Source organism: Zootoca vivipara, chromosome 15 (assembly GCF_963506605.1).
Source record: "Zootoca vivipara chromosome 15, rZooViv1.1, whole genome shotgun sequence".
Taxonomy (NCBI): Eukaryota; Metazoa; Chordata; class Lepidosauria; order Squamata; family Lacertidae; genus Zootoca; species Zootoca vivipara.
The window spans coordinates 35,792,526-35,803,369 of record NC_083290.1 but is presented as its reverse complement, the minus strand read 5'-3'; the positions used below and the strand labels follow the sequence as shown (position 1 = coordinate 35,803,369).

At 46.1% G+C, this 10,844-nt stretch overlaps 1 protein-coding gene across 1 annotated transcript; it reads left to right on the top strand.

Annotated features, from left to right (window-relative positions):
• The first annotated feature begins 242 nt into the window (after positions 1-242).
• Positions 243-7,594, top strand: PGAM2 (phosphoglycerate mutase 2). Its single transcript, XM_035140062.2, has 3 exons — positions 243-739; positions 4,582-4,762; positions 7,378-7,594. Exons 1-3 carry the CDS (start codon positions 326-328, stop codon positions 7,545-7,547), a joined length of 765 nt encoding a protein of 254 aa, XP_034995953.2. The 5' UTR covers positions 243-325; the 3' UTR covers positions 7,548-7,594.
• Positions 7,595-10,844: the final 3,250 nt, after the last annotated feature.

Below are 10,844 nucleotides of genomic sequence, written 5' to 3'. Positions count from 1 at the left end.
CCTTTAGCAACAGGCCCCCGGGGAAAAGGTCACAGGCCTGCCAGGCTATTTCTAGCCAAGGCTGTAGGGAGAAAGCTCCCTAATACTATCTTTAGCTATTAGGCCGTAGCCAGAAAGGAACATGTGCACACCGGGTTGTCGCGAACGGCTGCCTGCAGCTGTCAGTCTGCCCGAAAAGGGGCACCGGTTGGCCAGGAGGGTTGAAGTGGGTGGGTGAGGGGAGCCGTATAAATAGCGTGAGCCTAGCCATTCTGGGGCATGGGTGGCTCAGGGCAGGATTTTGAGCTTGACTTTCTGAGCGCAGTCTTCCTTTTCCACCAGAGCAATGCCAACCCACCGGCTCGTGATCGTGAGGCACGGCGAGAGCACCTGGAACCAGGAGAACCGTTTCTGCGGCTGGTTTGACGCTGAGCTGAGCGACAAGGGGAAGGAGGAAGCCCAGCGGGGGGCCAAGGCAGTCAAGGATGCGGGCTACGAGTTCGACATCTGCTACACCTCGGTGCTGAAGAGGGCCATCCGCACCCTCTGGTACATCTTGGACGGCACCGACCAGATGTGGCTGCCCGTGATTCGCACCTGGCGCCTGAACGAGCGCCACTACGGGGGCCTGACGGGCCTCAACAAGGCCGAGACCGCAGCCAAGCATGGAGAAGAGCAGGTCAAGATCTGGAGGCGCTCCTACGACATCCCTCCACCCCCCATGGATGAAAAGCATGCTTACTATCAAATCATCAGCAAGGTCAGTGCTGGGTATGAAACTCTGGAGAGAGAGAGAACATACCCTCCAACATTTCTCCGATGAAAATAGGGACATCCTATTCAATAATAATAATAATAATAATAATAATAATAATAATAATATCCCACCCATCTGATTGGGTTGCCCCAGCCACATGGGGGGCGGGAGAGCTTCCAACGTATATAAAAACAGAATAAAACATTAAACATTTTTAAAAACTTCCCTTTACAGTGCTACCTTCAGATGTGTTCTAAAGGTTGTATAGTTATTTATCTCCTTGGTTCGCAGTTTGCATAACTCCATACCCTCCAAACATTTCTCTGACGAAAATAGGGACATCCCAAGGAAAAGTGGGACATTCTGGGATAAAATCAGAAACTGGGATGGCTTCTGCAAATCCGGGGCTGTCCCTGGAAAATAGGGACACTTGGCGGATCTGAGAGAGCCAGTTTGGCGTAGTGGTTAAGAGCATTGGGCTGGAATTTGGAAAACTCGGGTGCAAATTCCCATTCATGAAGCTCACTGGGCGATCTTGGGCCATCAGTCACTCTCTCCCAGCACAACCTACCTCTCAGGGTTGTTGTGAGAATAACATGGGTGTGTGTATGTGTGTGTGCATGTTACTCTAAGCTCCTTGCAGGAAAGGTGGGATATATATGTAATAAGGAGATGGAGAGAAACTGTTTTGCTATAGATCAGGCATCCCCAAACTTTGGCCCTCCAGATGTTTTGGACTACAATTCCCATCTTCCCCGGCCACTGGTCCTGTTAGCTAGGGATCATGGGAGTTGTAGGCCAAAACATCTGGAGGGACGCAGTTTGGGGATGCCTGCTATAGATAGTCCAAAACCCATGAGGACATGATGGGTGTTGATTTTTGCAGAACAATGAAGGCAGAGCCCATAAAACAGGCATAGGGAACCTGTGGCCTCCCAGATGTTAGTGCACTACAGCTTCCATCATCTCTGACAAATGACCAGACTGACTAGGGCTGATGGGAGTTGGAGTCCAGCAACATCTGGTTCCCTACACCTGCCGTGAGAGGCTAGTGTTGTTGTTTTTACTTGCCTGTTGCAATAGGAGGAAATTGCCTTGCATTTTACTCAACACGCAGAAATGGTACATAAAAGTCATCATCAACAGCATTGTCATTTTACCGTATTTGTATAAAAGAAAACGATGCTCAAGGTGACATACAATGGGGGGGGAAATACATCATTACAAACATAAACAATAAATAATGTGCATCAAAAAGTACACAACAAAATTGATAAATTTCCACATCAATTAATAATTGTAAGATATTCAAATAAAGCTACAAAAATTAACATTAATAACAGCAAGAAAAACACCCAAGAAAAATCCCCAAATAATACCCTCGCTGGCGACCAGTGGGATGGGGTTATGTTGCAAGAAAGGCTGACGTGATGGCCTTTGTGGCACAGAAGGGAATCCTTTGGTTGGTGAGACGTCTTCTGTGGTTCTGTAGCTGAGATGTTCTGTCTGGCTAGGATGCTCTTCCCAGTAGCATCAAGGTACAGGGTTTAGCTTCTGTAAGAACAGGGCCACTTGAGGAATGTGCCTGGATAAAACAGCTGAAGAGGATCTCCCTGGCTGCTGTACCGAGCCCACGAAAGCTTCTTCGAGGACTGAAAAGGAAGCCTGTCTTTGCTGCTGTCCCTTGTTTCTCTCCTGTCTGATCCCATCAGGACAAAGCAACTTTCCACCAGCTTATGTTGTGGAAGACCCATTGAATTATCCTTCCTTTCCTACTTGCGGCACACCCTGCCAGTTTGCTGCTTCCATGTATTTAATATACCAAGCTGCCTTCCACGGAATGAGGCTGTCTGTGGATCCAGCTCAGTGCTGTCTAGTCTGATTCGCAGCGACTCTCCCTGGTCTTAGGCTGAAGGTCTTTGGAGATCCAGCCTCCTTGGTGGGCTAGTCCACCCCTAGCACTGCTACTCTATGCAGGCAGTCCTGAGCTAGCGGCCCCAACATATGGCTGTCCAGCTTCAACTTTCAGCAAGAAGTGCTCATTACCCCTCTAGGTCACTGGCACCGTGGTTGAACTACTGTTACAAATAAGAGCCCGCCTTCCTGTAATATAAGCTTTTACACACACACACACACACACACACAAAATTAAGTTTTCTAAATTACATTTCAAAATATTCATTTAAACAACCTTAAATCAGTGACTTCCCGTCTTCTCTTTCCGTGGTTCATTTTGCATACCATACATCCCTGCATATTTTACATCCCTGCAACTAAACCAGGCATGTCCAACAGGTAGATCGTGATCTACCGGTAGATCACTGGATGTCTGCGGTAGATCACTGGTAGATCACTGGCTCCCCCCAAAGAAGCTGAACGACTGTGGCTCCCCTAAAAAAAGCTCAACATTTTACTTCCTCCCTGAAAAAACTCAACAACTTTGACCCAAACCCCCCAAAAGGGGGTAGTTCACTGCCAGTTTTTAACTCTGTGAGTAGATGGCAGTCTCTTGGGAGCTGGCCACCCCTTAAACCATTCAGTAACCCATTGTTACACCGTCAAAACTTATTTACACTGTTGAAATTATCTTAATGCTACCAGCGTTTTTAAATGTACAGTCTTCACCCATATAACCAATAAACATTTTCCAGTCTTCTTTAAACATATATTCTTCTTGTTCTCTTATTCTATATGTTAAAACTGCAAGCTGCGCCTATTCCATCAGTTTAAGTTGCCATTGCACATGCTTTTCCAGTGCACTTTGCTCACATCTACACCATACATTTAAAGCACACGACTTTCCCCAAAGAAGTCCGTTGAGGGTGCTGGGAATTGTAGCTCCATGAGGGGTAAACTACTGTTCCCATTATTATTTGGGATAAGCCAAGTGCTGATGGGAGTTGGAGTCCCTCCTGCTTTAATTCTGCAGGCCAGCCTTCACCAAGATATCCCATGGAAAACCACCAGCGTTGATCTGAAAGGTTTTCTTCATCCCCCTCCAGCAGTTCTGCTAACTTTGTGACTATTAGGTTCTCCTTCCCAGTGGCGTATCCCTTTCCTATTATTATTATTATTATTATTATTATTATTATTATTATTATTATTATACTACCCTATACCCAGAGGTCTCAAGGCGGTTCACAGAAAAGATCACAACATATATAATCAGAATAAAAACAACAACCCAACAACACACACACCCCAGAAAAGAGCCACATTTTAAAAGGGTATAGGATGTCAAACAGATCAAAGGCCTGGTTAAAAAGGAACGTTTTTGCCTGGCACCTAAAGGTGTATTATGAACTTCCCTGGGGAGAGCATTCCAAAGATGGGGAGCCACTGTAGAGAAGGCCCATTCTCGTATTGCCACCCTCTGGACCTCTCGAGGAGGAGGCACATGAAGGAGGGCCTCAGAAGATGATCTCAGGGTCCGGGTAGGTTCATACGGAAAGAGGCGGTACTTGAGGTATTAATGAAGACCCTCCTGATGGTGAGGAGCCTTATATCCCAGACCTCTATAGCCTTTACTTTTAACTGGTCTGAGAGTCACCTCTGATAACTGGGAACTATATACTGGCCCTTTGGAAGGCTCCCAAAGAAGCTTAAAGAGAGAGCCATTGACAGTGTAGTCAAGGGCAGAATTACTATTCAGCCCTTCGCCAGATTTCTGAGCACCTAAAGTGGGATTAACCACAATGGTCAGAGACTACAGGCCACCAAGGATGCTATTTGTGCTCCTGCCAACCAGTTGGTCCACCTAGAAACTCCTGGGGTTGGGCCAGATCTCTTAAGCCTCCCCCCTCTCGTCCAGAATTTACCATTGTTTTTCCCACTGCACCATCCAGGCACGGCGCTATGCTGGTTTGAAGCCTGGGGAGCTTCCTGCTTGTGAGAGCCTCAAGGACACCATTGCCCGTGCCCTGCCCTTCTGGAATGACGAGATTGCACCCCAGATCAAAGCTGGCAAGAGGGTGCTTATTGCTGCCCATGGCAACAGCCTTCGGGGAATTGTCAAGCACTTGGAAGGTAAGGGACTACTTTGCATCATGTTTTCCCATCCTCTCTGTCTTATAGCTTGCATAGGGCATTTTTGCTCAATTATGGGCAAAAGGCCGCCTCCATTCATTTGGTTTTTAGCTGCTACATGAACACTGCAACTGATTGGCGTAGTGTACAGTATTTAAGCCTGGGGGGGGGGGGGAGGAAAGGTTCAGCTTTCTTTTTAAAAGTCAAGTTTTTAGTCCTCAGCTATAAATCTCAGCAGCCAGAGAGGGCTTTGAGCAGGATTTCCAATTATTTGGGAAAGAGATTTGGTAATCTGCAAAATTACCCACCCGCTACTTTGGCTGACCAGAAGGAGAAAAAGTTATGCAAAATTGGCATTTTTTTTGTAAATTATAAAGGTATAGCATTTACACAGCTCTTGCTCTCACAGAATTTGAGTTAGCCTGGTGCTGAATTGTGGTTGTCGTCTTTTTTTTTAAAAAAAAAATGTAAACCTGCCCTGGAGGCTATGGTTTGGGCTTGAGCACAAAGCTCATTCATTATAAGGAAGCAGGGGATTCTGTGAAGGTACTAAGAACATAGGAAACTGCCTTATACCGAGCCAGGCCATTGGTCCATATAGCTCAGTATTGTGGGCACTGATTGGCACTGACTCTCCAGGGTTTCAGATGGGCACTTTCCCATCTCTGCCTGGAAATGAACTGAACTGAGGATCTTCCGCATGCAAGACAGGGGGTCAGCTTTCAGCTCCTCCGCTGCTGCAGTGCAGTATTGCCAGTCGGGTCCCAGCAGCGTTTTGTCCTTGCAGCTCCACAGTCCGATCTAGCAGGGATGCTCGTGGGGTATTTGTGAGGCCAGGGTACCAGAGAAGACGCCTGAGGCCTGGCCATCATGAAAAACCTATATCACTTACAGGTGACCTTTAGTGGGGCAGAGTGCCAGCTCCCTGGCTTCTGAGCTATGTATGTACTCTATATCCTTCCCACTTAAACCTGCATGGTTTCAGTGTCTCCTTGGGGAAAAAACAACCAAATTCTCTCTGCCGGAAGCATTGCTGAGAAGCACGGAGCATCCTTTGCCAGCCCAGTTTCATTGATTGGGAAGTGATGGTTCTGCACACATGATTTAGTATTTCAGGGTCAGTGGGCCTGGGCTACTCCTGACCAACCCTATATCCTTAAGCAGCTGATAAAAGAGCTCCGTGCTCTGCGACCTGCAGCCTGCTTGAAGGTTGCGTTGCTATTTCCAGTCTGGAGTCGCGTTACAAGATTTGAGGTTGTCAGAGGTCATGTTCCCAGGCTTGGCTACTGCCATCTCTTTCCCAGGCCCCGCTGGTAGCCTCATCGTCCACCATCTCTGCCCCGAGATTCTGTTTCCCTGACCTCTGTGAATGTGCACTGTCCCGAAAGGGCACGGACATACCAAGGAGGCTTCTTACAATTCTAGAGGAAGAGCGGGCAGCATATATTATAGGTCACGCAAGCTGGCACTAGCACCTTAGAGCTTCCCTAGTGTCCTCTGCTGGTAGCTGCTGAGACCGCTGGTTTGGGAACCTTCGTATCTTAGGCATTTCCTTGGAGACAGCAATATGCTGCTTGTCTTGGCTGCAGAGAGTCAGTGTGTTGCTTGCAGTGCTTCATTTTAAGCATAGCACGGAACACATCTCGCTAGACAAATATCTATGTGGATTTAAAAAAAAGGAAATTAAGCAACAGGAGTTAATACTTTCCAGAGAAGCACCTTTTTCAGGATGTTGCAGCAATGATAACAAACAATTGGGTGGCTTGCATGCTAAACCATGACCAAACACTATTATTATTATTATTATTATTATTATTATTATTATTATTATTATTTCCTTATTTATACCCTGCCCATCTGGCTGGGCTCCCCCCAGCCACTCTGGGCGGCTCCCAACAGAATATTAAAACCACGATAAAGCATCAAACATTAATAAACTTCCCTAAACAGGGCTGCCTTCAGATGTCTTCTAGAAGTCAGGTAGTTGTTTATTTCCTTCACATCTGATGGGAGGGCATTCCAAAGGGTGGGCACCACCACCGAGAAGACCCTCTGCCTGGTCCCCTGTAACCTCACTTCTCCCAGGGAGGGAACTGCCAGAAGGCCCTCAGAGCTAAACGATGGGGGTGGAGATGCTCCTTCAGGTATACTGGGCTGAGGCCATTTAGGGCTTTAGCACCAACACTTTGAAATGTGCTTGGAAATGTACTGGGAGCCAATGTAGGTCTTTCAGGACCAGTGTTCTATGGTTTCTGTGAGCAAACTTCAGGCTTCCATGCTTCCCCTCCCCTCCCCTCTCCTCTTGGACGCTGCAAGGAGAACGCTAGAAACATGGTGACACAGAAGAAGAAGAACACTTTCTGTGTGTCCAGACCAGACATACTTTTTATGTTTGAGGACTGAGCTCCTTCACTGCAAACAGATTTTTTAGAGCCAAGCGCTAGGCTCCTTTTGGCCCCTTCCAGCTCTCCCAGGCAGATGTATTGTCGTTTGAGATGGGTGAGTGGCCGTCTTTATGTGTGGTTGTTAGGTTGCAAGACATTATCTCTGATAATAATAGTGCTTTGACAATGCACAGAGGGGGACTGTCTGACCTTCTCTGGTTCACCACATAGGTATGTCTGATGCGGCAATTATGGAGCTCAATCTCCCGACTGGGATTCCCATTGTGTATGAGTTAGATGACAACCTGAAACCTACGAAGCCCATGCAGTTCCTGGGCGATGAAGAGACCGTGCGAAAGGCCATGGAGGCTGTGGCAGCCCAGGGCAAAGTCCAAAAGTGAGAGGAAGCGAGAAGAGGCACTGGTGAAATAAACATTTGAAAACCCCACTTGCGTGAGTGTGAGATCTGTCAGTCTGAGAGTTCTGCCCAGCAAGAGCAGAGGGAAGAGTACAGTTGGTTTTGGAAATAGGTCCTTATTGTTTAACATTCATTTCCTTAATTATGGTTGAATCCACAATAGGGCCTATTGGTGCTGTTGGGGCATTGCTTTTCCACAATCAGCTGGGTGCAGAATGAAAAACACTTAATATAGTGCTATATTATCCAGAAATTACCCTTCCGCTTGACCAACATACTCTTGTAGTGTGTATTCACAAGTAATTTCTGTTTGACGAAGCGTTTAACAAAAGGCGTTCTGCATCTAGGTCCTGCCTTCATTTTTGTTTGCTGTTCAGTGGGGCTGGAGGGGTTATTGATTATTTGTCCCTTAATTAGCTACCTTCTGTTCCCCTGCCCCTGTGAATTGGATCTCATAGTTCTCAGTAGAAGAAAACAGGCTTTGCAGGCAGAAAGTCCTGGGTTCAATTTCTGGCATCTGCAGAAAGGGCTATGAAAGACTTCTGTCTGAAACTCTGGAAAGGTGCTGCCAGTCTGGCATTGTCAAGATAGATTGGCAAATAATTTGACTCTGTATAAGGAGCACATTTGCCCTGCCTCACCTTCTTCTGTTTTTCCCCCCATGGACTTCCTTTGATTCTGAAATTGCACTTAGCAATTAGCTGTGAACAGCTCCCTCACTAAGAGCTTTATCCACACTTCCTCTTGTTCCATTGCAATCCACCAGGAAAAACCACTCTTTAGCGCTCAATTGGAACAAAGGGCAACCCCAGTTTTCTCTGACGTTTACTCTGATTTAGCACCAGAGAACAGGTTTTCCCTGGGAAAGGAGTGGGGCAAGGGGAAAACTTATTGGACCCATGCTTTCTAGCCACAGGCCAAGTGTGGACAAGCCCAAATAATTTGATTTGGACCTGGCCCTTTTGACCAAATCAGGCCACCTCCAGTTACAGTTTATGAACACCTCGGTTTACAAATTTTCGGTTTACGAACGCCGCAGACCCATCTGGAACGGATTAATGTACTTTCCATTACTTTCAATGGGAAAGTTCGCTTCAGTTTATGAATGCTTCAGTTTATGAACAGACTTCCGGAACCAATTACACCCATGCTTCGGGTTAAGTACGCTTCAGGTTGAGTACGCCACGGACCCGTCTGGAACGGATTAATCCACTTTCCATTACTTTCAATGGGATAGTTCGCTTCAGTTTATGAACGCTTCAGTTTAAGTACTCCACGGACCGTCTGGAACAGATTAATACACTTTCCATTACTTTCAATGGGAAAGTTCGCTTTTGTTTATGAACACTTCAGTTTATTAACTGACTTCGGGAACCAATTGTATTCATAAACCGAGGTACCACTGTAGTGAGGCTTTGGTAACTAGGCATTCAAAGAACACTTATTGCTCTAGCATTTCAGTAGGTTGGAAACTTATTCCAGAGCGTCGCCACCTCAGAGGAATGCCTCTTTCTTTGCTGCCATTGTTTCCCCAGTTTAAATCAGTTGACACAGTAATCATAGCTTTCTAGTGTGTTTGTCTGGTTGAATAATCACCTTAACGCGCCAGCTTTTGTGAGTCACTGAAACAATGGATGTGGATGATAGATCCCTCAGAAAAGCCTATGTGGAAATTAATAATGCCCCCCCACCCCCCCTTTGCAGCAGGAGTGTGGGTGGTGTTTTGCTTTGGTGGTTATAAGGTCATACTATATATACCCTGCTTGGTAAGGAATAAGCATGTGCCTCAGTAACTGAGGAAGCTGTCTTTCGGTATGTAAGTGAAGGGCCTTAATCCTCCAGGGCTCCTCCTTAAGAACAGAAGAAGAGTATGGCTGGATCAGGCCAAGGGCTTAGGCTAGTCCAGCATCCTTTTCTCATGCTGACCAGCCATATGCCTCTGGGACCTGAGTGTAACAACACTCCCCCCCCCCTTTATGCTCCTTAGCAACTGGTATTGCTAAGGAGTTATAACAATGATAACCGGTAGCCATGAATAGCCTTATGAGACTTCCTCAGTCTAAATCAAGCATTTGAAGGGGAGCCGCTTCAATATTGGCTTTAAATGGTCTCCAATAATTGCTTGCAGCCCCATCGCAGTCCTTTTTCTACCCTCCTTGGCAAGCCTAAAGTGCAAATTCTTATCACTGGCCACACACTTCTGTCCCTCCATTCACCTGCTTTGCCTCCTACATCTTTAATGCAGGGGGGTGGGGACACATCAAGTTTGCGGAATCAACTCTATCCCCCCCACCCTGAAATACTAAGGACCACCAGCAGAAGCCAAATGCAGAATAATGGCTTAGAAATGGGGCTAGACAAGGAAAAGGGCTCCTCCGAGTGCAGGGACTTGCTTTTAGTATTTAATTTTATTTGTTCAACAAGATGGCTGTGCCGTTTCGTTAAAAAAAACAACCCCAACAACTTCTAAGTGACTAACATAAAATAACAATGAAAACAAGCTTCAAGATTATAAAATATAAGTAAAAATGAACAGCTTTTAAAAACAAATGCACATACTAAAATTGCACATTTGGGTAGGCCTGCCTAAATAAAATAGGGTTGAAGCCAACTAACATTTACTCAGAGCAGACCTGCTGAGATTAATGGCCCTAAAGAAGACAATGTTTTCTCATTTCAGTGGATTTAGTCTGAGTAAAACTGAGTTGAATGCTCTCCCATATCTATCCATTTCAATGGGCCTGCTCTGAGTAGGACAAGCATTGGATAAAACCTATAGTTTTTAGCAGGTGTCAAAAATGACAACAAAGGGGCCTGCCTAATCTCAACAGGCAGGCACTTCCAGAGAAGTGCTGCCACAGTGAAAGATCAATTTGTCCCAGTCCTTTCACATAAAACCCCATTCTTGTTTTTGACCCCAAGCTTTCTTCATTTCAGCAGCCAAACGGGGTGGGGCTGGAGGAATTGTTGCTACTGTTAAATAATATGGAGTCAGCAATCCTTGGTAATCTATTGCAAATCCCCAGCGATTTACCAGTACTGTAGATCTGGATCTATCTTCTTTCTGGAGGAGGGCTTGGTTGCCTCCTGCCAGTACTCTAGACAAGAGCACACCTGGTTGGCAGGTAAGGACATGCTAATACCTAAAGCAGAGCAGCAAATTTGAACACACATAGTTCAGGTGGTTAGTACCACTCATAGCTGCCAAGTTCTCCCCTTTTTTAAGGGAAATTCCCTTATGCTGAATAGGCTTCCTCGTGAGAAAAGGGAAAACTTGGCA

What these genes read in the sequence shown, in the direction of transcription:
- PGAM2 (XM_035140062.2), top strand. Translation starts at nt 326, where the DNA reads ATGCCAACCCACCGGCTCGTGATCGTGAGGCACGGCGAGAGCACCTGG. An exon ending in ACTATCAAATCATCAGCAAG is followed by an intron (nt 740 to 4,581) that starts GTCAGTGCTGGG and finishes TGCACCATCCAG; the next exon opens with GCACGGCGCTATGCTGGTTT. An exon ending in AATTGTCAAGCACTTGGAAG is followed by an intron (nt 4,763 to 7,377) that starts GTAAGGGACTAC and finishes TTCACCACATAG; the next exon opens with GTATGTCTGATGCGGCAATT.